Here is a 27,423-nt window from a genome sequence, read left to right on the forward strand (position 1 = left end):
AAAGAGAATGTTCACTCTCTGGGGCCAGCACAAAACAAAGTGCTGCAGGAGTGAAGCCAACATTCACCTTAAACTCGACAAGGTAAGCTGGAATATATCCAGGAGAGTGTGATTGAACAATGCTTTCCAGATAGAAATTGTCAAAGAGCAGTTCTCAGACCTCTCCTCCCTTTCCATGCTTGTTAAAAGGTTATAGTATATATAAATGTGAATTACTCTTTTCACCTTAATGATCCATCCCTGGCATCCATCCACTGGAGAATCATGCTATGTGGCAACACATGGGTATATATACTACTTTCTCTTCTGCTGGACTACAACACGTGTGAACCCTTTTCTTCCCCAAATGCTGTCACAAAGCCTATGACTGAACATCTCTAGGGGCACCTGGGTGACTCAGTCATTTGAGCACCCAACTCTTGATCTCAGCTCAGGTCTTGATCTCAGGGATGGGAGTTCAAGCCCTGCAGTGGACTCCATGCTGGGTGTGGCGCCTACTTAAAATAAAATAAATAAATAAATCTTGTTTGGCTCTCTATTTAGGAGTTACTACAAATGTCCTCAGCACTTCAGCACAAAAGTTGTATGGTTTTGTTTTCTACTTAGGAAAGGCAGTTTCAAGGTCCAATACCCTCTAAATTGTCTTTTAAGTAGCAGAAGCAAAAACTATGGTCGAGATGATCTATCAGCAGACAAAAAGACCACAACTTGCCAAAGCTTTAAAAAAAAAAAAAAAAAGATTCAGGAATTTATACTTTCAGTGCTTGAGTCTTTTGTTATTCTATCCCCAGAGTTAGCTTTTCTTGGTTGGAGTCCAAAAATACCAACTTATCATCTGGTAGACAGAGATTCCTATTATTACCACAGATTAATGAATGTATCTCAGACAATTTATTGTTTCCATGTCATGAGATGGAACTTCCTTGCCTGGAAGCCACCTCTGAATACAAAGTGTCCAGTGAGTCAGCATGAGATCCCCCATCAGAGGGATGGATGCTGCTTAGATTCCATGGGAAGGAGTGGGCATCAGCTTCCCTGATTTCAGTCTTGGTTGAGAAGGTTGTTCTCCCTTGCTAAGATGGCTGGCTGGCTTCAGAAGCCAACGTAAGTGCTGTGTGTGCACATATGTGCACAGGTCCCTTGCATCATCCTAATCCACGAAATGTCAATGTCATCAACAGTCTGAAATAGGTCCTGTCTGAAAGGGCGAGACAAAGGCTTGCGACTTCAATTTGCCAGACACTGCTGCAATTATAATACTGAGCCACTTATTAAAAACTAAGTGGTTTGTCCTATAGAAGAGGGCAGCACAGAATCGTCAGTGTCCCATTGGAAGAGGTGATCAATTTCCAGGAACAGTGGGAAACAATGGCAAGGAACATGACCTTGATCTGCTCCATCACAGGGCCTGGGGTTAGGACACTCGGATGATCTGTGTCATTGCTTCTTCATCTGCTTGGTTTGGATCCTAGAGACAAAGGGTAATAGTGATTAAAATCCTTTGCGAAAGTAATATGGAACTCAAGGCTCTCACTTCTCATCAACAAGGGGAATACACAGAATTTTGCTAAGTAAACCAAAGGCCATGAGTGCATCTAAGTTTACCTACATGGATTAAAATGCAGCTTCTTATAAGGAAAGAAGAGATAACAAACCTCCGTATAAAAGGACTGTTAAGTCTGGCCTGGCATTCCACTTCCAAACATTCCAGAGTTGACACCATATCTCTTTCCTATGAGAACCTGTGTTGTGTTTTACCTTTCAAGTTTAAGGGTCTTTAAGTGGCCAAGAGAAACTATGTCATGTTGTATTTTTGTGCCATGATTTTTTGATCATCATATTTAAATACTAAGCACTTAGCAGGGCTGGAAAGAACATTGACATTTGTGTTAATGCACTCATTTAGTAGATAAACCTGAAGCCTGGATGGATAAAGTGATTTGCCTGGACTAGAGTAAGAAAGTTAGTCAGCAGCCCAGCAAGAACTAATGCCCAAATCTCTTGGCTCTCATTTCACTATTTCTTAACTGTTTTCCTTTTCTTTTCACTAAGTTTTGCCTGCCCCCTCTCACTTAAAACCTGCAGTGTTAAGACAGGGATCAGTCCTTGGAAGCTTTTTGCAACACTCCACAATAAGCGCCTTCAGTTCCTCCACACCAAAGCTCTCTGAAGCATCAACTGACGTGATCTAAGAAAAAGCTAAAAGATTTCTGGAGGTGGCAGGACTGCAGTGGGGTCTTGGAACAATGAGTAAGAATAATAACCAGCATTAACTTAGCCCTCACCATGCACCAGATAAATGTGCTAAGCAGGTGCCCAATATGGCTTACTGTATGAAATCCCCACAACGGTCCTATGAAGTATCAACAGCAGCCTACTTTACAGGTGAAAGAACTCACGCCAAAGGAACCTGAGTAACTTGACCAAGATCCTACTGCTAGCACACAGAATCAGGAGTTCCTGGCATAATGCCCACAGATGGCACTCTTTAGCCATACACTGCATGAACAATGAGAAAGGAGGGGCTCCCAGACTACAGGAAGGAGTTAACAGCACTGAAAGAGGAGTCTGTGCTCCTGTGTGGAAATACTGAGGATTCCCAGTTGGACACTGAAAGAGGTGAGGAGGCCAAGCTGCTTAGATGTCATACAGAAACAGTGTGGGATCTGATGCAGTAAAAAATAAAAACCAGCATGCATCCTTGAGCAGGGGACCAACATGGTTAAAAAAGCACTACCTTCTAAAGACCGATTTGGCGGTAGTACAGGTGGGATGCAATGTCACACAGAATAAAGTAGCAGGAAATGGGACGAACCATGAACTCAACACACATTTACCGAGTGCTTGTTCTGGATTGGGTATTATGCTAAGTCCAAACAATACAATGGAGAACAAAACAATTCTCTACTCTACACAGCTTACAGTCTAGTGAAGGAGACGTTGACTGAACAATGACACAAATAAAACAAGCCGATTATTATGATGCTCAAAAGAAGAGAAGATGTGAAAAAATAATGAGATTGAAGAGACCTACTTGGGCTCCAGCCTCAGATTTAAACCAAGACCTAAAAGATAAAAGACAGTCACGCTTTATAAATTAGCTATTTTCAAGACAAAGGTCCTACGGCAGGAGACAGATCAATGAACAATACAGCAAGAGCATAAAGACCATGAACAGGAGGAAATGAAGCCAGATGTAGGCAGGAGCTCGATCGCACATGTGCCTTTTTGGCCATGATAAGCACTCTGGATTTTAGTCTAAGGGCAAGTGGGAAATGGCAGGAGTGGAAGGGTTTAAGCAGGACAGTGATGTGAGATGACACACATTTTAAGAAGACCACACAAAGATGTGAAGAATGGACTAGTGAAGCACAAGAATGGAAGAAAGGACACCAGTAGGCAGCTGTTACATGAACTGAAGCAAATAAAGGATTTCTTCAGGCTGATGGCAGCTGGAAGGGAAAAAAATGTTGTTGACTAATTTGGATTATTATTTTAGAGGTAAAAACAAGAGGACTTTTTCAAGAACTGGACAATTTAAGCTTCAGCAACTGGTGGATGGACAGGTCATTTACTGAATGACTGGTTTAGGGATTAAAAAAATAGAATAAAAATCAAGAGTTCTCTTTTGGATATATTGACTCAGAAATGCTGATTAGTACAATCAGTGGGATCAGAGGTAAGAACCAGTGAAGTACAGCAGTTACAGTAAGTTCTGGAATTGCACCAGGTTTGAATTTCACGTACACCATTTTATTAAGTATTTTACCTTGGGCAAACTACCTAACCTCTCTAAACCTCAGATTCAACTGTAAAATGGAAGTAAGAATTCTTACCTCATGGGGCTTGAGGCTGCTCTAAAGAGTCAATGAAAAAAAAAGTTCTTACAAAAATGCTTCATGTAATGGCTGGCACGTAGCAGTTAAGTGTTACCTGCTGATGATCATGCTATTACACTAGGAGACAATAAACTTTTTTTTTTAAATCAAGAAAAATGAGAATTATAAGAAGGAATTACTAGGAGTAACTGGCAAAGATGAGAAGGAAGAAAGGGCACTCAACTGAACACCTTTAGTACTTTAAGGCAAAAAGGAATCTGAGAGAGACAACACTGCATTCAACTTAGAGAATGTAGTTAGTCTCTGGTGTGAAAGTAAAAGGACTCTGAATGCTCTTCCCAAGAAAATACAAGGTAAAAAGAGAAGAATGAAATGTATCCTCTACTTACCTGCATATGGGGACTATCCTTTTCCTTTGGAGAGAAAAACCGTCCACCTTCACCCCGCTTCCGAGCCATGGCGTGACGGTGCCGAGACTCGTGCAGGTATTTCTAAAACCAGAGAAATAAAGGTACTAGTCGGAAGCAGCACAGTTATCTCATGCACAGATTCTATTTTCTGAAGTTCAGGAGAGGTGTCATCAGAGCCACCAGGGGCAATTATGACCTTGAATTACAGAGAGAGCTTTGGAGGAAACACTGGCAGCAGCTGACCATATATTAACTCTCATAAAGACATGAATGCTAAACGAATAATAAATAAAAAAGATTTCCCAAAGGTGTAGCAACAATCTCTATCTACCCTTTCCCATACACATCCTCTCCTTCACCTCATTAACAGGCAAAATTTTAGTTGAGCAGATGACTGCTCAGTAAAAAACACACAAAAACCAAAACCCTGTATTTCCCTGCCTTGTTTGCAGGCTTAAGTGTGGCCATGTAATTAAGTTATGGCTAATGAGATGTATGGAGCTTCTTCAAAGTTTCCTTGAGAAAGAGTGCCTTTCTTGTTCCCTTTCTACCTAGGCTGGAGTCCACGCAGTCATCCTGGACTATGACTGGCACACTAAAGCTATCAGAACAGTGAGACTGTAGAGAGCATCATGAGGACTGTGGAAATGGGCTACCAGCCCAGGACAATTTCTCTCTGGATTTCTCTTGTGTAAGGGAAAAAATAAACTCTTTTAAGCCCCTGTTACTGTTTTGTTATGGTAGCTGCAGCCACACAGAGCAATGACAAATGCAAACTTGTATAAAGCTAATAGCTATTTACTTTCAATTGTTTGGCAGGTGCTCAAGGAAACAAACCATATAAAAGGTAATTTCAAAAGTAGAACTCTGCCCTTTCTCTTCCTTCTTTCAATGTTATACACACCCTTCTTTCCTTTGGGATTTTTCCTTCTGCCTCTAGTTTAGCTCGGGCTTGCCTCCTCTTTAATATACGGTGGTACTGCTTGGCGTTCACATAGAGAGGCTCTTCTTCGAGCATCTCTGCCCCAGGGAGAGGGATTCTTTGGATAGCAGGTACTGAGCCAGCACCGGGCACCATCTACACCAAAAGAAAACCACAGCTTATTAAATAGTGGCACGCAGTATGGACACAGGGAACTGCTTCTCAGTCCTGTTACATTATTTTTTCTAAATGCTATAAAGAGTAGCTTTTATAGAGCACATAGTTAAATACAGATTCCTGGAGAACATTTACACTCAAGGTCTGCATTTTAAATCAAAATTCCAGAGGATTGTCATAGGGAACCCAGGAGCTACAATGTCCACCTATGACTCCATTTCTAGAAAAATCTGCTGCCATCTAATGGTCAGGAACAGTAATCATAGACAATGAAATAGTACAAACATAGGTTGACCAAAATGTCTACAGTTACATAATTAGCTACTTAACTTATTAAACAATTTAAACCTAATTTTTCTAAGCACACTAAAACTAAAAACACTCTACTAAGTATATGAGGAAACCAGTAACAGGTTTCCATGCCCCATTCCCTTCCCAACTAAAACAACTTTGAATTGGATGTGTTGTTTCTTCTGGTAGCTTCCTCCACCTGTGTGTGCAGGCTTCTACTACTTGTTCTTAATTTATCCATTTTAGGTATTGTGTCCTGCCATCCATTTCGGACAGGAGGACTTAGCCTCCACTTACCCCACTACTCACCTCTCCCTCCCTATCTTCTCAATGTATTCATAGCATACATGTTTTGGTTTCTTTACTGACTACAATCTGAATTTGAGCTTACTTTTTATTTCACTCGCTGTGGGCAATATATTGCCCACTTCCCAAAGATTAGTAGCCTGTGCCTTCATTATTTGAATTCTGAATAAGATTACTCAAAAGTAGACATTTCTACTATCTGTTTATCCTCTGCTCTATCTCTAGCACCTAGAATAGTCCCCAACACATAACAGGGGCTCAGAATGAATTATAATGCATTGTAATGTTTCTTGTAGAAGTAGATCTCTGTAAATGCCTTAAGGATCAATTCAACCCCAAGGGGCCAACATTATCAACAAGCTTTATGAAAGACATCAAATTACAAGTCCAAAAAAACTGACAAAGAGATATATGGAAAGATAAATGACAGAAACGGTGAGGTAAAGAATCCGTTTTCTTACCATGACCATCCCTCCTGAATTGACCACATTGCCTGCCACTGGTAGTGTCACAGTGACAGTCCCTTGCCCACTGCTGGTTGTGTTGGTGTTGGCTCCTGTCTGAACGATCTGTGCTCCTGCCAAGCTGGCTGCTGGGATGGTGATCATGCCTGAAACAGGGACTGTAACTTTAAGAAAATAAAACATAAAACAAACAAAAAACAGGTACACAGAAAGACGGGAACACAGTTAGTCCCTCTTCTATCTGGCACACACTTATTTACCCTGGAAAAACATACTGAACAGCACAAAGGGAGAAGCACTCTCCTACTCTCTGTGTGGTTTGCTACATGTAAGCCAAGGGATCACTACCTTTGATATTCTAGTCACTGTCTGGATTCCAGTTCTGATAAAATTATCCTTCTAGTGGATACCTCTCTAGGTATTCCAGTTCAATAGCTAGTGAGAAAGTTTGGAGGTCTCCTCTTCTAGAGGTCTGTCTGACTTCAGCTATACCACTGTTTTTGTACATATGAATAATCTGTTTAGGATGGAGATTTTACAAAATTTATAATTTGTTTATCCTAAACTGACAACGACTCACCTGCTAAACCAAGCACTCCATGCCCCAAACTATCACCAGTACCACTTACGGATTTGTTCACCATTTTCTGCTTAAGCCCTGGGCTCAATCTTGTTCAGGCTTTCTCCTGAGTCACAGGAGAGCAGACCTACCGCACTCACTGGAGCTTGTATACTGCTAAATTTTAATCACAAGTCAAAGGTTTTTTTTTTTTTTTTTTTTTTTTTGGAGACAGCATGCATGGGTGTGAGTGGGGGCAGGCAGAGAGAGAGGAAAAGAGAGAATCCTAAGCAGGCTCCATGCCTAGCATGGAGCCCAACTTGGGGCTTGATCTCACAACCCTGAGATCATGAGCTGAGCTGAAATCAAGGAGGCTTAACTGACTTGATTTGATCCACCCAGGTACCCCCTCACAAGTCAAACTTTTGCTCAGAGACTCAGATGTCTTTTCCAGATTTAATTATCTGACAGAGGCTTCCAAAAGCTCTCAAGTTCAGTTTGAGCCATCTCCTCTTCTCTGAAGTCCATTCTCCTCCCAAGTCAAACAGATTTCATCGCTCCTATGTTTATGTACTATCTATTCCTAGAACATACCTCTATAAAGCCTTGGCACTGCATTTATTAGGTCACATATGTGTCTCCCTTAATAGATTAGAGGTTCTCTGAGAAGAAAATTCTTTCTTAGTGAAGTGCTGCATACATAGTGGGCATATAATAAGTCTTTTGGGGAAAAAACTAATAATAAAGTAGACCAGAAAAAAGAAAACAAAACAAAACAAAACAAAAAACCCTGTAAGTAGCAACAACACTAAATGCCAACTTGACTTCTGATCTGTTTCTTCCATTACCAATAATGAAACTGTATTTCCAATCTTCTATTTAGAAATACTTTTTTCCCCCAAAGAGGTTCAAGCTTCTATAATTCCTAGGGACAGTCTTTTAAGAACCACTGTAGGATCGCCTACAAATGTTACCAACACTTGTATGAATGACGAAAAAAAAAAAAAATCAATGGAGATTTAGAAAAAATTTTGTTATTCAAACATACGTTGTGTGTGGGACACCTAGGTGGCTCAGTGGGTTAAAGCCTCTATCTTTGGCTCAGGTCATGATCGCAGGGTCCTGCTCAGCAGGGAGCCTGCCTCCCCCTCTCTCTCTGCTTGCCTCTCTGCCTACTTGTGATCTCCATCTATCAAATAAATAAGATCTTAAAAAAAAAAAAAGTATGTTGTGTGGAGGTCACCACAAAATTTGTGCAGCAGTTATTTACTCAAAGAATAAAAAAGATGCCCCCCAAAGACCTACAGAAATGCACAGGCACACTTACCTTGCTGTAGAATGGTGCCATCTGCATTCACTGGCTGATAGACAATGGTTTGCCCTTCGGCAGTCTGTGCCACTTGCTGTCCCTGGACAGCAATCTGCTGCTGGGTCTGAAGGACAGAAATTATGACAATTTAATAGATTCCAAAGCTACCACAAAGGACCATTCTTTTTAAGAAAAGAAAATAACAACATTTTCTATGGTTTTCTTCCCCACTTCTACACCCGTGAAATATTTGGCTCAGCTGTCTGACCCTTCCCAATCAGTCATGTTCTTGGGTTAAGAGAGATAATGGGAATTACCTGGGTCTGGCCAGCAGTGACTGCTGTTTGGGGCTGCTGAATGATGATCTGCTGGGTCTGGCCCTGCTGGCCCTGTACCTGCACAGCCTGCCCACCCTGGATCTGAATCTGTCCAGGTGGGACCAACTGTATCTGTGCAAGAGAACACAGAAAAAGGTTAGTACCCTGCTGGCACTGGTTTCTTTCAGTCCTGGAGTATTAGGTACCCAAGTTCCTCTAGAAAGCAAGAAAGGCTCTGAAGGGGAAAACAAGAATCTTGTTCTGTTCTTTATTATAAATTAGGTATAAGTTGTTTTCCATTCATGAAACAATGGGGGAACTTTGGCTGCTGTCTAGATATAGGATGATTTTAAGGAATCAAAGTCAGTTTTAAAAAAGATGATATATAACCATGCCTGCATGGTTATATATATTTTAAAAGCATATTCATTAAAAACACTGTGAAGTATTTTTCATAGATAAAAGAATATTATATGTATATTCAGAATAATTCTTGAGAGAGTAAGGGAATACAGGTGCAACTAGAAGACTGATTATGTTTTGATAAATGTTGAAGCTGGGTGGTAGGGGTTCATCATACCATTCTCTTTGTTTTTGTCTATTTAATGCTCCCTATAATAAAATCTTGAAAAAGTTATTCTATAAATATGTATATACAAAAGCTTTAAACATACAGAAAAATTGAGACTATCATATTAGAAACCCATGCAGTCACCACTCAGAATTCACAAATTAACTGCCATATTTGCGTCATTTAACATTCCCTTCCATTCTAAAAATTATTCACTGTATTAAAATGTGATCATCCTCACAGAGCATTTTACACATGTCTACCCATAAAAACCTATCTATAGGTTTTAGTTTAGAAGTTTCCCATAAATAATACATTCTATCTTTTTGCAAGTTTGATCTGAGTGTTATTTCAACAGACTAGGGTTTTTTCCCCCTTTATTCTGTTACTGTAATGTATTACATTGATCAATATTACTATGTGGAAGCATCTTTGAACTCTGGGAATATATCCCATTTGATCATAGTGTTTAATTTTTAATATGCTCTGGATTTGGGTTTGCCAGTATTTTGGGGGGGGGGGCTCTTGCATCGATGAGCTGAAGACAGACACTTAACCGACTAATCCACCCAGGTGCCCCATTGATTGATTTTTTTTTTTTTTTTTTTTAAAGTAGGCTCCACAACCATCATGGAGCCCAGTGTAGCTTCAACTCACAACCCTGAGATCAAGACCTGAGCTGAGATTAAGAGTTGGATGCTTAACAGACTGAGTTGCCCAAGTGCCCCTAGGTTTATTTTCTATTAGCACTCTGAATATATCAATCACTGCCTTCTGGCCTCCAAAATTTCTGATGAGAAATCTGCTAACAATCTTACTCAGGATCCCTTGTAAATCACTTTTCTCTTGGTGCTTTCAAGATTCTCTATTTGTGGCTTCCAAAAGTTTAATGGTTATGTGTCTTGCTGTGGGTCTCTGAGTTCACCTTCCTGTCTTTCAACAGATTTGGGAAATTTTTAGCCATTTCTTCAAATATTCTCTCTGCACTTTTCTCTTCTGACACTCCCACAATGCATCTGTTGGCACACTCGATAGTGGACTCACAGTTCACTTCTTTCCAATGTTTTCTTTTTCTGTTCCTCAGATCCAATCACTTCCACTGCCTTACCTTCATCAATTCTTTCTTCTATCTGTTCAAATTTGCTCTGAATCTTTCTAGTCAATTTTTCATTTTCATTATCGTACTTATCAGTGCCGCAATTTCTTTTCAGGTTTTCTATCTCTTTATAGGTTTTTCCATTTTGTTCATACATTGCTTCCCTGACTTTTCCAACATCTTCTTGTAGTTCTTTGGGCATCTTTAGGGCAGTTATTTTTAAAATGTTTGTCTTACAGTAAACCTATTTTTTAAAAGGACAGTTTCTAGATTAATTTCTTCCTCTGAATGTGTCACACTTTCCTGTGTCTTTGTAGGCCTTACGACTTTTGTTGGAAACTGCATATTAAGTCAAATAATGCAGTAGCTGTGGAAATCAAATTCTTTCCCTTCCCTGGGATTTGCTGTTATTGTTTTGATTGCTGTAGGCAGTCCCTGTGCCAAAAAATCAGCCTAAGGCATAAACCCAAGGCCTTTTCTGAGCCTGTGACTGTCCCCGAGTATGTGTAGTCCTTTTCTAATTTTTCCAAATATTCAACTTCTTCTGAGTGTCCTAGAGTCTAAAGTTAAGCTCTCAAAAAGGGGAAAAGGAGAAAATGAAGGGGGCAGGAAAGGGTGCTGGCTTTTAAAAAATTCTCCAGCAGCGCTTGGGTGGCTCAGTGGTTAAGCCTCTGCCTTTGGCTCAGGTCATGATCTCAGGGTCCTGGGATGGAGCCCCGCATTGGGCTCTCTGCTCAGCGGGGAGCCTGCTTCCCCCTCTCTCTCTGTCTGCCTCTCTGCCTACTTGTGATCTCCATCTCTCTGTCAAATAAATAAATAAAATAAAATAAAATAAAAATAAAAAATTCCCTAGCAGTCACTTCAGCTAGAGGGAGAGGGACTTATACAACAGAGGGGTAAGGTGTGATGACATAGGCTGCCTCCTCCTTCATCTGCACCTCTGATCACAAGTAGCAATCAGTGATCCCTGATTTTAGAGGATGGCATCTATTTTGTTCACCTTGGCTCCTATAAGCTGCCCAGAGGTTTCTTTAAGACCTGTGTGCAGCTAGCTACCTGCTAGGCTGCTGGGTAGCTGCTATTGTGCTAAGAACTCAAACTTACTGAAATTATCTTCACTGTAAGTCTATGTCTCCCCCATAAGTAAAAAGGTTTCAGTAGACTCCAGAGTTCCAAAATAGTTTGTATCAGATAGACACTGCCAGTGCAATTATTGTGTAGGGTCGGGAATAAGATTCCTAGAATGTTCTGCTCCACCACCTTCCCAGAATCCTCTATCTAGGTCTTCTTAACTACTTTTTCCAAATAGTTAGGTCATAGTTGGCACTGAGAAAGTAGTGGCAAATACATAAAGAAGTAAACAAATTTATTTAGTTATCTGAATCTATTTCCTGAGTTTCAAACAGCAAGGGATACCTGCTATTAGTCATTTGGATTTCCTTTTCCATCTATTCATATTCTTTGTTCATTGTTATTTTCATATCAGTACATGAACATTCTTTATGGATTTTGGACACAAACCAAATTATGTGTGTTGAAAGTATCCCCTGCTTATCTGTACCATGGCTTTTATTTATATTTTGATGTATATACATTTTTATTTTGAAGTAGTCACATAAATTTTGTTTTCATTTCTTTAAAAAATCCTTCTCTACTCCACAACATAAAGAAAATTCTCCTGTAAATAAAATCTCAAAGTTTCCAAGTATGTTTGTTTATATTTATACTGTAAATCTATCAAGTATACAGTATGAGATAGATACTGTGTTTTCTTTTTCTAGGTCATTCTTATACCACTTCTTCACTGGTATTTTATACTATTTTTAATTATACATTAACTTCCAATATTCCTGCATTTATTTCTTCACTCTCTACTTTGGTTCCACTATCTTTATTAAAAGCCAGGGATCTTAATTTAAGAATAAACACAAATTTAGCATGTATCTGAACATCTGTACCTTTTCTAAGGGGATACAGGTTTCAATGGAATTCTAAAATAGAGCATGCAATTCAAAAAAAGATTAAGGAGTACTGTTCTAAAAGATATGGTTATTCAAAAAACACTAATGAGAAGCAATCTCTAATAAAAAGGGATTGAAACCTTAAGCATTTTAAAGGAGGCTAAGGAATCATACCTAGAGCTTTATACATGTTAACAGAAAAGAATTTTTCCAGAGTGGTTTGATTACTTAGAGTCCTACTTGGAGGGAAGGGAATGAAATAAATAACCCTTTCAAAGTCTCTTAAAGGCCAAAATATTCCCCATAAAATCATAGAATTCAGAGCTGGAATGAATCCTAAACATCACCTGATATAAAATGCATTTCTGGAAGAGAACACTGACAATCAACTGACTTGGCCAGGATTAGAAATCCTGTTTAATGGCAGACCTGGGAATGAAGTCAGGTCACTGCATTCACAGTACACAGTTCCTAGCATTATACCATTTCCACTCAACAGTGGAGAGGAAGGCGTGGCAAGGGGGGGTTGGAGAGGAGGCAATGGGAAGGACAGAAATGAAATAGCAGTACAACACTGTGGCAAACACACAAAAAATATATTTAAAGCCTCATACATTTATGCATAGAGCAATGTGGAAGCTATTTTTAATCCTAACTACAACTCTATCTTGGCAAAAATATGCCAACAGCCTTAAAAATGATCTTACCCTTTGCTCAAGCAAGCCCTCCACTCCAAAGAAATTACTCTAAGAATTCAACTGGAAAATAAAGCAATCACACTCAAATACATTTATAGTGATCTTATCTATAGGAACAAAAAAACAAAAAAAAAGCAAAACAAACAAAAAATCCCAGAATACACTTTGCAAGGAAAGTATACATAAAATTACAAGGGTTTATATAAAAATTAATTTAGATTTATGAAGTAGTGTGATCATGGCTGGGTTTTTCAACTTCTATTAAATTCCTCCAGAATAACTAAATCATTGGAATCATTTTAACTATTAAAACAAAATACAGATACACTAGAAAGTCAATAGTTCTCCCTTGCCCCTGCCTCTATGCACATAAACATATATACCCATGAGTGTTTGGCTATTCATTACAGAAATCACATAGTATAATTCTCTGCAAATTATTTTTCACTAAAAATACTTCAATATCTATTACCCCTCACACTTTTAAAATTTTTTAATTTTTATTTATTTATTTATTTATTAAGGATTTTATTTATTTATTTGACAGAGATCACAAGTAGGCAGAGAGGCAGGCAGAGAGAGAGGGGGGAGCAGGCTCCCTGCTGAGCAGAGAGCCCAAGGCGGGGCTCGATCCCAGGACCCTGGGATCATGACCTGAGCCAAAGGCAGAGGCTTTAACACACTGAGCCACCCAGACGCCCCCCTCATCCTTTTTAATAAGGACAAAATGCTCCATATATGAACATATAGAGTATGATGTATTCAAGTATTCAACAATTTCTTTATCCTTATTGATGGAATGGACATATAGGTTACATTTTTTTTTCTAGTACAATGCTGCAATGTTTTTGCACATTTTTCCCTGTACGTGGGTGCTTTTCTTCTTATACAATGGATTCTCAGAAGTGGGGCAGAAAGAGCAAAGGTTTATATTTATATATTTAATAGTGAGATGCCTTCAGAATTTGAAATGACCAATAATAATGTTTCCTTTTCTCTACATCTATTATAGCATTGGACATAAACTCTTTTTAATTTTTACCAACTCAATAAAAAATCCCTCTAGTTTTTACAAATCTGACGCTACCGAGCTGCAGGTCTTATTTTACCTTTGTTTTCTGTTTCTGAATTGGTCTTTCCAGTGGATTTACCTAAGCACTTTATAGTCTGTTTACAGAATCTGCCTTTATTTACCCTTTCTACGTTTTTGTAAATTTTCTACTTCATTAATTTTAACCTACTTTTTTGTTCATTTTGTTCTTTCTTCCTTTCTCTAACTTTGTAAGGGAAATACCATTCATTTTTCAGTTCTTTTAAAATAAAAGTATTGGGGTGCCTGCATGGCTCAGTCAGTTAGGTGTCTGCCTTCGGTTCAGGTCATGATCCCAGGGTCCAGGGACTGAGCCACATGTCAGGCTCCCTGCTCAGCAGGGAGTCTGCTTCTCCCACTCCCTCAGCCTGCTGATCCCCTTGCTTGTGCTCTGTTGGCAAATAAATAAATAAAATCTTAGAAAAGAAGAAGTATTTAAGGGTTACACATTTTGCTCTAAGTACAGCTTTAGGTGTGTGTGATGGGTTTGGACTGAAGCATTTTTTTTTTTTCATCACTTGCTAGATAATCCAAATTATAAATTACTTCGAAAAAAAATGAAATCTGAAAATGAAAATTTTGGACTTGTAGCTATTCTTTTAATACACTCAAGTGTACCAAAAAACTCCCAACTTTCAAGCTCCTATGAGTAAACAGACTACTTCAGAAGCCAGGGCATTATATGTGCTCTGTAACATCTTAAATCCCAAAATAAAGCCACCTAGCTAACTGACTGCATTCCAAAAGCCAAAAAAATAAGCCATGTTAGAAATGAAATGGAACGTCCAAAAGAATAGCTACAAGTCCAAAATTTTCATTTTCAGATTTCCTTTCATTTTTTTCCAAGTAATTTATAATTTGGATTATCTAGCAAGTGATGAAAAAATAACATTCCTGACCAAGAACAGTTAATTTCCAAGGCACACTATAAATTCTTTCAGTTGCCAGAAGTTCCAAAGATAAAACCAATGAATTACTTCTAATAAACAGGACTCTCATCTTTTTGTATTCTTTACATACTGATTCAAGATCATACCTAACATTTTAGTCCTTACCAGAGATGTCCCAATTTCTTTAATTCTTTTGTCACTGGTGGTACAAAAGTAGAAAATTGACTAATTTTGTGAATGTAGGGTGGCAAATGATTCAATGCCAAATCAACAAACAGTTTCTAACAAGCTCTTCTTTAAAACCTCTGCTCCGTTACTCTGCTATTCCGTCTGAACATTTTTTTGCATTGCTCACCTGCTGCAAACCCTGAGTCCCAGACACAGGTACTTGCATGATGGTTTGACCTTGTCCACCAGGGACAGCTTGGACCATGATGGGCTGGCCAGTTGATGTGATTAATTGGCCTCCACTGACCTGTACCATTAATGGCTGCCCCTGAACCTAGAAGGAAATAAGATAAGAACAATGAAATAACATAAGACACAAAATGGTTTTTACCAAAGATAATCACTGGAACTATTCTGCTGCCTTGGTAGAGGGGGAAAAGGTAGAACAGACACTAAGAAAGTAAGTCTCAAGTCCCTGTCTTCAAGTTATCTTCTTTAAAAATGCTCTATCTTTGACTAAACGCCAAATTGAACACTTTAAGGTCAGATATAATGAAGTATATCCAGGGTCTTAAGGAAGTCTCAACAGATATAAGGCATTTGTCATCAAATACAGGCTAAATCCATGAGAAGCACTTAATCAAAACATCCAGACTATATGCCTTTTGAGACTAACATTCAGGTATAATTTCTAGTAAAGGCTGGAGAGGAGGCAATGAGAGGGAAGGCTGATGGTGGTGATGGTGGGTGAGTGCAAATTCTACATAACCTGGAAGGAATAAATCAAACCACCCAGCAATGACTCCAGAAGGATGGGTAGCAAGCAGTTCTGGAAGCTTATGCAGAAGACCCGTTTTCCCTATAGTCTCTCAAGCATAAATGAAATATACAACTTTTATTCTCTGTATCACTCTGGGAATTCTAGTCCTATGGTTGTTTCAAGAGCCCACTAGGGAAGGCCTAGAAATATTTTCTGATCAGTTTTCAAGCTCTTTGGTGAATTCCTCACACTGGACCCTTCAATATCTGCATAGTTGTTTTAGTTTTAAAAGAAACAGTGATAAATATGGGAATTAATACACTCAAGTGTACCAAAAAACTCCCAACTTTCAAGCTCCTATGAGTAAACAGACTACTTTAGAAGCCAGGGCATTATACGTGCTCTGTAACATCTTAAATCCCAATATAAAAAACACCTAGCTAGCTGACTGCATTCCAAAAGCCAAAAAAACAAGCCATGTTAAAAATGAAATGGAACGTCCAAAAGAATAGCTACAAGTCCAAAATTTTCATTTTCAGATTCTGTCCTTGTTTTGAGGAATTATTTGCAACAGAACACAAGAATATTCATATGACTAAAATATGAATTCTAATTCTAAATTCTTAATTCCCTTGAAAAGTGTGTTCAAGTAACAGTAATTGGTTAAAAGGTCAGTCTTCCCTAGATGAATAGATTAGATATTAAGGTGCCCTCTTCCATGGGGCGCCTGGGTGGCTCAGTGGGTTAAAGCCTCTGCCTTGGGCTTGGGTCATGATCCCGGGGTCCTGGAATCGAGCCCCACATGGGCTCTCTGCTCAGCGGGGAGCCTGCTTCCTCCTCTCTCTCTGCCTACTTGTGATCTCTGTCAAATAAATAAATAAATAAATCTTAAAAAAAAAAAAAAAAAAAAAAAAAAAGAAAGAAAGAAAGAAAGAAAGAAAGAAAAGGTGCCCTCTTCCTCACCACCACCAAATGCATCAGAATCTTTAGGAACATTTAAATCCTAAGTTTCATAAACTGTTCATTGAGAAATTCCCCTCTACTTTTTAAAGGACTTTACAATCTGATTCTCTCATGCTTTCTCCCTTCCTTATCAAATTAAATTCCCTTTGCTACACCAATGTTTGCATATACTCCATCAGAAAGGGCTGTTCTGAATATTTATTAAATGAGTAACTGCAAGAAGTATTAAAAATTCTCCAAAATAATGAGACCCCTGGAGGAAAGGTTTTCATCATTTACATAAAGTGTTTCCATTTCTTTTAAATAAAATCTACATAAGTAAGAAACATAAATTTTAAGGCCCAACTGTTCGTAAGTTTCTGACTACCCATCATCTTGAACTTCTCCCCTCACTGACACGCTAAATGTATACATGATAAACCATTTGAGACTCCAAGGAGCCCACTGTGTTTACAACATATGAATGATTACAAGGACACATGCATCAGACAAGAAGCCATACAGTTAAGAGCATGTTACATTCCCATTCCACAAGTGGTTAATGACAATACTGTTTTATGCATCAATAAGATGAAGCAAGCATGAAAAACATGAAGAACAAGCTGTTGTGAGATTTGAACATATTTAGGAGTACCTATAAGCTCAGCATTTTTTCAGCCTAATTTATGTCCAGAACTGACTGCATATTACCATCAGGCACTACACGTGGCAAGTGTGTGAGTAGGGCTGAAATGATTACGATGAGGGGCAGGTAACTGCCAGGTGCTTTGCAGCACTGAAGTAAGATGCCAGTTCTACATTCTAAATCCTACTTTGAATCATTTCCATTAAATGGAGGAAAAAAGGAAGGGCATTCAAATTTTGCCAATTTCTCAAAACAGAGTCATTTTCATCAAAGTAACCCATAGACACAGAAAAAACTTGGGCTTTTACTCTCATTTTTACATAGGCACTGGCCAAAATATAACCCCAATTTAGGATATTTAGCTTGGCAATACATGTTAGAGAACTGCTCTAGTTAAGAATTCTTATAGGCTGTAACACCTAAGTCTTATAGAAAGCATATTCCACCTCTGTCTGAGGAAGAGATACACAGTAATCTTTGCAAATGTAGTAATAAAACTGGACATGGTTTCCTCAGGAAAGGTAGTAAAAAGGCAGCAGCTAAGAGATTAATAAGATTCACTGATCAGATAAACCTTGCAAAGTAAAAGGATTATTCTGCAGCTGAGTTGCCCTTTTAATAAAAATAAAACATAATCTAACCCTAGTTATTTTTTATTCCACTATGATAAATACAAATCGGAATTTTACCGTGCATTCTGATCATAGAGTTTGAGATCTAAATAGATTCTAACATCACTTGTAAGAATTTCTTGCCGTCACTTACACCATTTCCTTCCCCGGTATTCCCAAAGAAACACAACAGCCAAATTCAGTTTTAGAAAATTGATACTGGGGTCACTACATGACTAGGCATGAAACATGAGGAAACTGGAATCTTATAAGCCTCAAAGACAAGTTAACAGCATCAAAAACATGCAACTGGCTTTGCCATTCCTCCTTGAGATCCTACCACAAACAGCACCAGACATGAGGATAGGAGAAGTTCATGCAGGGCTTACAGAGAATCAGAGAGGGCACCACTACCTGGAGGGTCTGGACTTGCTGGCCTGAGGCGGATGCCACCTGGGCCTCAGTCTGCAACTGGACAGCAGTGACACCACCCTGCTGCTGAGAACAGGAACAGGAAGAGCTTGAAATGTGTCAGGAAGGAAATGGGAGATTCAAGATATGAGATCACCTTACCTCTTGTGAGAGAGGGAGGGAATCTTCTTTCAACAGTCCCACCCAAGAAGACTTTAAAACTGTAGAGACTCCCTATACTGAAGCTGTTTTGTCATGGTAGCAGGATCAAAGATATTAGCCTTCTATCCCCAGAGTGAAACTCAAAACACATTTCCATGACTCAAAAACAATAGTTGTCCATCGTTAACACAATTTTTTTAAATGAACTCCTTCCCTCCAGAAATAAGCTTTTGATCCTTCTGCTTTGAGTTATCTTAATGCTTTTTATTTCCTCAAATGAGTTCACAACAACAAAGTTATCAGGTTTTTACAGCTTTGAAGCTACAGTGAAGAATTTCTGGGACTTAAATGTAATCACCAGATAGGAAGAATGAAGCAATCACTGTGAACCAAAATCATCTTCATGCTGGTCACTGCTCTCATGGTCCAAAACTAAGATAACTTCTACTTAATTGGATTACCTTAGAAGCAATGTTTTCAGTGATTTAACCTAATTTTTATATCCTTTAATGATAAATTCTGACAGAAGACTTCATCCATCAGGGCGATTCTGTGAATAGAAGGCCCTTTGTGGAATCCTTCCCCAAGCAGGCAGCTGAAGGAAGCTGCCAGAGACACAGCAGCTGCGTGTGGAAGGAAAAGCCAGCGAAGGAGTTTAAATAATTACTTTCTTTTAATCAAAAGTTGCTCCTTCCTTTGATCATTAGCTAGGAACAAGTTAACATCAAAATAGTTTTTGCACTCCCTACCATCTACTTTTCTGTATTCTCTAAGTTCCCTTTTGGAAACAAAACATTCCCCAATCTTGGCCTAAGATCAAATAGACGCATAATGAATGTCTTTTCTTCTAGGGAGAAACACAAGTAAACTCTTACTAAAATAAAAAGCTAGTAAAGAGCATCAGAAAATGTAATCTCTCTATAAATCTAAAAAAGCAATCTATCTTATTAAGGAATAAACCAACAGGGGATTCCTTTCTAGTATGTGCTTATTCGTAAGAGGGCCTAAGTATTAACCTCATGTTGAACTACAGCTTTTCAGAATAAGCACCGTGACGGATCAAATCAAAGAACAGTGGATTTCTTGGATGCTGACTATCTTGGTTTATCACTATGCCACAGCCTTGAACGATCACAAAGCTAGCTTAATCAAGAAGAGAAACAACAAAACTGAATCCAGAAAAAAACAAACAAAAAAGAACTCCACATTTCCATCTGAGAACAGACCAGGTTTTGACTTTAAGCAAAATGAAATGGGCAATTCAGTATTACACAAGACTCCTGAGAAGAGCAAATTCTATGTTGTCATGGACTGAACCCAGAGCTCATGAGAGAAATCCCAGCACATCCAATCTTCAAAAAGCATTCCGGCACAAGTCACCAGACCTATTATTCGTAAGATCTGGGACCTCTAAATAATTCCTCACTTGAGTGGTGCTCCAAAGCTGTGCTGTTTAAAGCAGTTGTACTTCCATACCTGCTGCTGAATCTGTCCAGCCTGCACAACAATCTGCTCTGTCGAACTATTGCTGTTTGCTGTATACTGCTCCATGATCCCTCCAAGTTAGAATCCTGTCCACAGTGAGTTTCACTCAGGAGATCCAAGAAGACTGCAAAATGCACTCCTATTAGAAGGGTTGGAAAGAAACTAAGTGAGATTGTTAATAAAAGCCTTGCCAGATGATTAACATTGATAATGCTGTGCTTTATTCGAAAGTAAACAGGGTAAGAGAATAGGAAACGTTCATTTTTGACATCATTTGTAACTAGGATTACAAGGCACACTCAGGACAACAATACCATAACAATACCATAATGCCGTTTCACATGTCTTCAAAGTGCTTCTGATTCATTTCTGATTGGCAGCCTTACCTTCAATACTACCAGGGGAACATTTCAAATTTAGAAATACTCATGAAACCACAATATCACGTTTTTACAAGGCCTATTTAACACTGGTTTTAAGGTCTGCATGTGTATTTTAGAAGATAAACAGTTTCTTTATTTTGTAGCACATTCTTGCTGCCTGCCAATAAAATACCAAATGTGTTACTCTAGTTCGCTACACATGGTCTGCAGTGTAAAATTTCATGGCTTATCATTTAGTAAGGAAATTACCCAGACCTGAAGTTAACCATTTTGCTTATCAAAATCTCCATTAAGTAGTATTAAGAAAGCTCAAGTGAAGGTTTAGGAATTTGCATTTTAATCCAGAGCAAGAAATAAAAAGCTATACTAATGGCAAAAATGATGTTTATAAATAGAAGGAAAAATTTTACATGACATATTAAGGCTACGAGTTTCTCTAGAAAGAACTTAAGTTTCCCCCACTCTTACATTTAAATGCCTACCTAATAGACCTAATTCTATCCTACCCTTTATTACATAATTTTAACGTTTGTTTTTTTTTATGGCAATTTCCAAACCTATGCAAGAACAGTGATAGGAGCGGCCTAGATGGTTCAGTCAGTTAAGCGTCAGACTCTTGGTTTTGGCTCAGGTCATGATTTTAGGGTCATGAAGTCAAGCTCTGCTTTGGGATTCATGTACAACATGAAGTCTGCTTAAGATTGTCTCTCTTCCTTTCCTTCTGCCCCTACCCACATTAGTGCACACTCTCTAAATAAATCTAAAGAAGATTCTCTCCCTCTGTTCCTCCCTTTGCTTATGTGTGCACACACATGCTCTCTAAATAAATAAATAATCTTTAAAAAAAAAAAAGGAGTACTGAGAACATCATTAATGAGCCCCCAAAGCCATCTCCAATTCTTACCCCATGGTCAAGCCTGTTTTACACACCTCATCTACTTTCTTCCCACCCCTGAATTATTTTAAAGTAAATACCAGACACTATAGTATTCCAAAATTCTTTTTTTTTTTTTTTTAAAAGATTTTATTTATTTGACAGAGAGAGTCACAGCGAGACAGGGAACACAAGCAGTGGGAGTGGGAGAAGGAGAAGCAGGCTTCCTGCCGAGCAGGGAGCCAGACAGGGGGCTTGATCCCAGGACCCTGGGATCATGAACTGAGTTGAAGGCAGACACTCAACGAATGAGTCACTCAGGCGCCCGTTATTCCAAAATTCTATCTTTATCTCTAAAGAGGAAGGACTCTTCCTTTGTCGTTACCATCATGTCACAATATCGTTTCTATAGTATAATTTCAAACATTAGAAAAGGAGTAAGTCCCTAAATATTATCAAATATTCAGGCCTTGGTCAAATTAATCCTGCTCACTTAAAGACTTTAAAAATAAGGACGCAATTAGATAAATAGAAATGGTACTTGAGAACCTTAGATAAACTTGACTCAAAAATTTAAAATTATACCAACTACCAAAATTATACCAATTACCATCAAAGGGTAATTCACCTTGGAAGTATGAGAAAGGTACATGTATATATAATCAAAATGTAGATAAATTTTCACCCCCAATTTTTCTCCAGGCCTTCATAAATTCTAAAATTTGAAATGATAAAGTTATGTGAGCTAAAATGAACTGCACATTATGTCAGCAAAGAAATGCACTACTCTCCATAAAATCACACATGGTAGATGAGATTAATCACTTGTAAACTGTCTCAATATGGTGTGAGAGAAATAAAAATATATTCAAGTGCATGTGCAAGTATTTAGAAAGAAGTATATTTAGGTCTAAAATTCACCCTGAAATGCATCAAAAAATAAGATGGATTGATATATGAATGGATGGAGGTACCTGATAAAATAAATATGGTACAGTGTTAACAGGAGATGCTAGGTGATGGGTATATGCTGGTGTTTATTATAAAATTCTTTCAACTTATTGTATGTCTGAAAATTTTTATACTAAAATACGTGTATAGCTTATTACTCATCACCAAAATGGTATGCAGAGTAAGAGTGTAAGAGCCATAAATAAGTGACAGGATGACTGTGCCATCACTACATGCTGTTCTGTGGCCATATGGTTCTCTAACTCACTACCCTTGCTCTGATGGAATGCTCACCAAGCAACTATCTAACTATAATTTGGATTTACATACAGATACGCCAACAGAAACCAAATATGATCAGCAACACAAATGAACTTGTAATTTCTCATTGCATACTGACAAAATGACTTTTTTTTTTTAAAGATTTTATTTATTTATTTGAGAGAGAGACAGTGAGAGAGAGCATGAACGAGGAGAAGGTCAGAGGGAGAAGCAGACTCCCCATGGAGCTGGGAGCCCGATGCGGGACTCGATCCCGGAATTCCGGGATCATGACCTGAGCCAAAGGCAGTCGTCCAACCAACTGAGCCACCCAGGCGTCCACAAAATGACTTTTTGATTTTTACACCAGTTCTTTTCGGAACCGGTTGACTAAGTCACCTCCTGAGGTTCTGGAACAGTACAGAAATCAAGTTTTCAGCAACACTAAATGAATTAAAGGATCATGGTAACAAAAGAGTGTAAGTGATTCCATTTACATGAAACTCAAAAAACGGGAGAAATTAGAGAGAGAGAGAGAGAGAGAGATATCACAAGTAGGCAGAGCAACAGTCAGGGTGGGGTAGGATAGGGTGGGGAACAGGCTCCCCGCTGAGCAGAGAGCCATGAAGGCAGAGGCTTAACCCACTGAGCCACCCAGGTGCCCCAGAAATCTAGACAGAAAGCAGGTCAGTGGTTCCCTGGGACTGGAAAAGCAGGGCAGGATAGGGGTGGGAAGTTGATCAGGATAGAGCACCTGAAACTTTCTGGGGTGATGAATGTGTTTTATGTATTTTTATCATGGCAGTGGTCGCATAGGTATATAAACCTAAGTTCATCAAAATGAACACTTAAAATGATTACTTTTATGTCTTACTATAACTCAATAAAGTTGATTTAAAAAATTGGGATCATGAAGGAACATCTTCTTTCAACACTCCACCATCTACTCCCCCGCCCAAATCCCTTTCCTGTATGAGATTTTTTTCCATGGCCACTAATTTCCAGAAATTTATTTTATGAAGGATACGAGAATGAGTAAAACAGAACGTCATGCAGATTTTCCCAACTAGTTTATGCTAGTAATAAAAACACTTCAATTCACTGTACTTTGAAGGGTAAAAAGGAAGCGGTTCTCAATCTAACAGCAGCATTTTTCTTTCCGATGAATGAGGGATTCAGGCTGCAACATGATACTGAGACTGCTAATGGTGAATATGTACACAACTGGTTTCACAGAAGCCATGTGCTCCTACTACCTTGAGCTTCAGTTAGCAAAACTGCAATACAATATGACATTGTCTATCCTCCAGTGCTTTTCTGTCCAACATTTGAAAAAAATTAAGTCAGCCAGATTTACTCAGTCTAGCTCTCGATCCTAACATAGTTTTGGATGTTTCTTTCTCAAAGAGTGTGTGTATATTCTTGCTAGCATGAAAATCCTCTTCCTCCCCGCTTCAAGGTGCAGAACCCTAAACATAGCTAACTACCAGGAACCCAATCTACGTGTCCCTACACATTTTAAAGCTAAAACTTCCAAAACTCAACCATAAGCATGCGAAAGCCCTTTGAAATTACTATATTTAACAATCCCTACCAGGTAAAGATTGCAACAATGCCTTCAAATTTTTTTGCCCACAAATCACTGCACACATAACAGAAAAAAACTGCAACAAAATTTCCACAAATGCTTATCTTTATGTAACACAAGATGCACAGATACTTCCTATTGTATTGTAAAAAAATAGCAGCATCACCCACTAAAATTGACTTCACAACTCAACAAATGGGTCCTCATCTGTGTTTGATAAAAGACCAGAGAACTAAGGACTGTCCAGCTTCTCTACTGTCCAAGGGATTTCCAGACTGGAGTTCCTAATTTGTTCCTTGTCTTCACTAATGAGGCATCATTTGCCAGACACCATCCTGAAGGTTTCAGAAATAAAAAGAAAACTGATGAAGATCTTAACTTCAAAGAGTCTTTAAGTTTGGTAAAGAAATAAAAAGCTATACTGGAACCCTAAGTGAGAAACAAGGTAAAACAGTAACAGGGAGAAGAGACATTTCTTCCACCTGGGGATAGGTTAAGTCAAGGAAGGCTTTAGGAAAATGTAGCACCTGACCTGGTCAACAGTGTGAGCAGAATTTATACATGTGATGATGTGGGAGGCGTGGAGTACTCTCTATGAAGAGCCAGCATAAAAACAAGAACAGAAATTTCAGGATATGAATAGCAGACTAAAAGGCCCCATGTCAAGCCTGGGTGGCTCAGTTGGTTAAGCAGCTGCCTTCGGCTCAGGTCATGATCCCAGCGTCCTGGGATCGAGTCCCACATCGGGCTCCTTGCTCATCAGGGAGCCTGCTTCTCCCTCTGCCTCTGCCTGCCATTCTGTCTGCCTGTGCTTGCTCTCTCTTCCTCTCCCTCTCTGACAAATAAATAAATAAAATCTTAAAAATAAATAAATAAATAAAAGGCCCCATGTCAAGAGAAAGCTAGAGGCCAGAATACTACCTCTTGAAATTCCAGGCAAAGAAGTTCTTCTAGCAGACAGGTGGAGGCTTTAGAGATGTTTAGCAAAAGAGCAACCAGACTCTAACTTGTAACTGCCTTTAAGAAAAGTCTAGTGAAAATGCCCAGTGGTTTTAAAGAGGCTCTATATATCCATTTTTACATACCAAGGTTAAAACAATGTTTGGAAAACAAATATGTTCCAAAAAACATATCTGAACTCATCAGAAACGCATTCTAAAAAGTGAAAACAAAAAAACCCTCTCCGAAGCTTTAGTAGTGGAGAGCGCACTGGACCAGAAGTTTTCTGAAATTTGTCAGTTTTATGACCTTTAATGTGATCGTAAAAATGGGCACCATATAATGAAGACCCAGTGCACTTGCCACGACTTAGAAGATGCTTCACATGAATAAAAACTTTTAAAGTCCTGGGAGAAAAATCTTCCTTTCTTCCCCCAAATTCAGCTACTGTTGTACTGCAGAAGCCCAGAGTTCAGAAACTCATTTTTCAGACCCCGGAAAAAAACAGACCCCAGGACTTCTTCCATCTGAACCTCCAAAAAACAACTATTTCTGAAAATCCCTTATCAAGATATACAAGTCCTTTTACCACCTGGGCTTTCCAGCCTTAATTCTCATGAGTACTGTCCAGTGTCTTCCCCCACCTTTTCCCTCAAACACAGCACAATTTGGTGCCTCTGTGACTAATGCCCTTCCATTCTTTCCTGTCGGAAGAAATCCTATTGTCCTTTAAGACCAATGAAAAGTGTGGCAACATCGAGTGTTACACAGAGGTTGTTAGTACTCACACACCAGTAACTTCACAGAATTGAACTTGGCCTCCTTATAGCACTAACCTTTAAGTATTAATTAGTTGTTCACTTGTTAATCTCCACCAGGCAGTAGGATCCTTAACTGACCTCTCCCTACTTTCTCCCCTGCATATAGAGTGATGCTTGGTACATACTAACTGCTAGAGACATGGCTGTCGATGATTTCGTCTCACCCTAAGGAAACCCCATAACACTGTTAAGTTTCTGTAAATACCTGAGTAGAATATGTTAACATGGAGTTAGAAAGTATGCTTAAAAAATAATAATAAATCAAGAGATGGCTGTGGACTGAGCTGTGGACTGAGTTAAGTCAAGCCTGACACATGCAAAGTGACACCGAAAAGTGAAAGAAAAAAAAAAAAAAAGAATTCTACGTTCCCAAAGAAGGGAGAGTTCGCAAGATGAGCAACGGGGAAAACTAATAATATGAGAAACAAGTTGTGCAGCCTCCGGGAAAAGGAATGCGCAGGGCTGGCAATCTTCTAAGAGTGAGGTTCCAGGCACCGAATGCACTGGCCGGCTGTACAGCCGGGACAAGAAAGGGAGACCGCTTGGTCGGACTCCAAGACGGAGGTGTGCGGTTCTGTCCGGGCGAGCGGGGCGGGGAGAAGAGGAAATGACGAGCCAAAAGGGGGTGGTAACGGCGCCGGCCCGGAGACCCGGGCCGAGCGTGCTGAGAGGAGGGGCGCGGCGGGGTAGGGGAGTGGGCGCACTAACGGACCCCCCTCCCCCGACCCGGGAGACGGCGGGGGCGGGCCCGCAGAGCGCCGAGGCGGGGGAGGGCTGGCTCCCTCTCCCCGCCGCACTCCGGGCCCTGTGGCCGCGGCGCGTACCTTCCCCAGGCCTCACTCGCGACCCAGGGGTACTGCAGACAGGCAGACCCGACTCTCGGAAGACTGGGGATCGCGGGCCCCGCGGCCGACTTCCCGTCCCGAGGGCCGGAGTACGGAGAGTGCAAGGGCGGGTTTCAGTTTTTTTGCTGGAACGATCTGGAGAAGACCGCCAAAGCCCCAGGCGTGCGTGGACCTGAGTGTAGGGACATTTGTGGCAGGCAGACCACCAACCCCGAGCCTGGGCCTGACAAACTGGGCTTAAGAATCGGGAGAACGAGGACGCATCCCCAACTGGCACAGGCACCCTGCAAGAGTGTGGACCCGGAGGTGCTCGCTCCCGAGGGCGCCATCCTCGCGCGGGGCGGCCCCCTGCAGGCACCGGCCGGGAATGGCCCGGGGCACTCACAGGCCCGGGGCCGGGGCCGCCGGCCGCCCCGCTCGGCTAGGCTCAGCAAGACTCCCGGGGCTCGACGGGCGCCTGGGCCTCTCCTGAGTGGTCAGCGAGACCCGCCAATCGGGGCGCTGGGGCCGGCTCTGGGCCGCTGGATATTGGCTCCTCACACTCACCGTGCCTCGCTCCCCCGGTTCGCTGCCCGCGCTGATTGGCTCCAGTACCGGACCCCGAAACCCAATCAGAGGCTCCAGCCGCCGCTGCCGCCGCCACTGCCGCTGCCTCGCAAAATGGCGAACCCGAACA

At 40.0% G+C, this 27,423-nt stretch overlaps 1 protein-coding gene across 5 annotated transcripts; it reads right to left on the reverse strand.

Annotated features, from left to right (window-relative positions):
- Positions 1-876: 876 nt before the first annotated feature.
- LOC111147786 (nuclear transcription factor Y subunit alpha) lies at positions 877-27,390 on the reverse strand. Of its 5 annotated transcripts, none has more exons than XM_022504017.1 (10): positions 27,294-27,390; positions 20,077-20,224; positions 18,442-18,525; positions 15,256-15,402; positions 8,595-8,726; positions 8,296-8,401; positions 6,407-6,573; positions 5,154-5,327; positions 4,229-4,330; positions 877-1,468 (listed from the first exon to the last, which is right to left on the reverse strand). In XM_022504017.1, exons 2-10 carry the CDS (start codon positions 20,149-20,151, stop codon positions 1,415-1,417), a joined length of 1,041 nt encoding a protein of 346 aa, XP_022359725.1. In that variant the 5' UTR covers positions 20,152-20,224; positions 27,294-27,390; the 3' UTR covers positions 877-1,414. The 5 variants fall into 5 exon arrangements, with proteins under 5 accessions (XP_022359725.1, XP_022359726.1, XP_022359724.1 ...); XM_022504018.1 differs by having other exon boundaries at positions 6,407-6,555; positions 18,439-18,525; XM_022504016.1 differs by having other exon boundaries at positions 18,439-18,525.
- Between the last annotated feature and the right edge of the window lie 33 nt (positions 27,391-27,423).

The sequence above is a fragment of the Enhydra lutris genome, unplaced genomic scaffold, assembly GCF_002288905.1.
Source record: "Enhydra lutris kenyoni isolate GAN:26980312 unplaced genomic scaffold, ASM228890v2 scaffoldscaffold17, whole genome shotgun sequence".
Classification (NCBI taxonomy): domain Eukaryota; kingdom Metazoa; phylum Chordata; class Mammalia; order Carnivora; family Mustelidae; genus Enhydra; species Enhydra lutris.

Coding starts and splice junctions, on each gene's coding strand:
- LOC111147786 (XM_022504016.1), bottom strand. CDS start 20,151: ATGGAGCAGTATACAGCAAACAGCAATAGTTCGACAGAGCAGATTGTT. Junction 18,526..20,076: donor CTGGACAGATTCAGCAGCAG/GTATGGAAGTAC, acceptor TCCTGTTCTCAG/CAGCAGGGTGGTGTCACTGC. Junction 8,727..15,255: donor GGACTCAGGGTTTGCAGCAG/GTGAGCAATGCA, acceptor TCTCTTGCACAG/ATACAGTTGGTCCCACCTGG.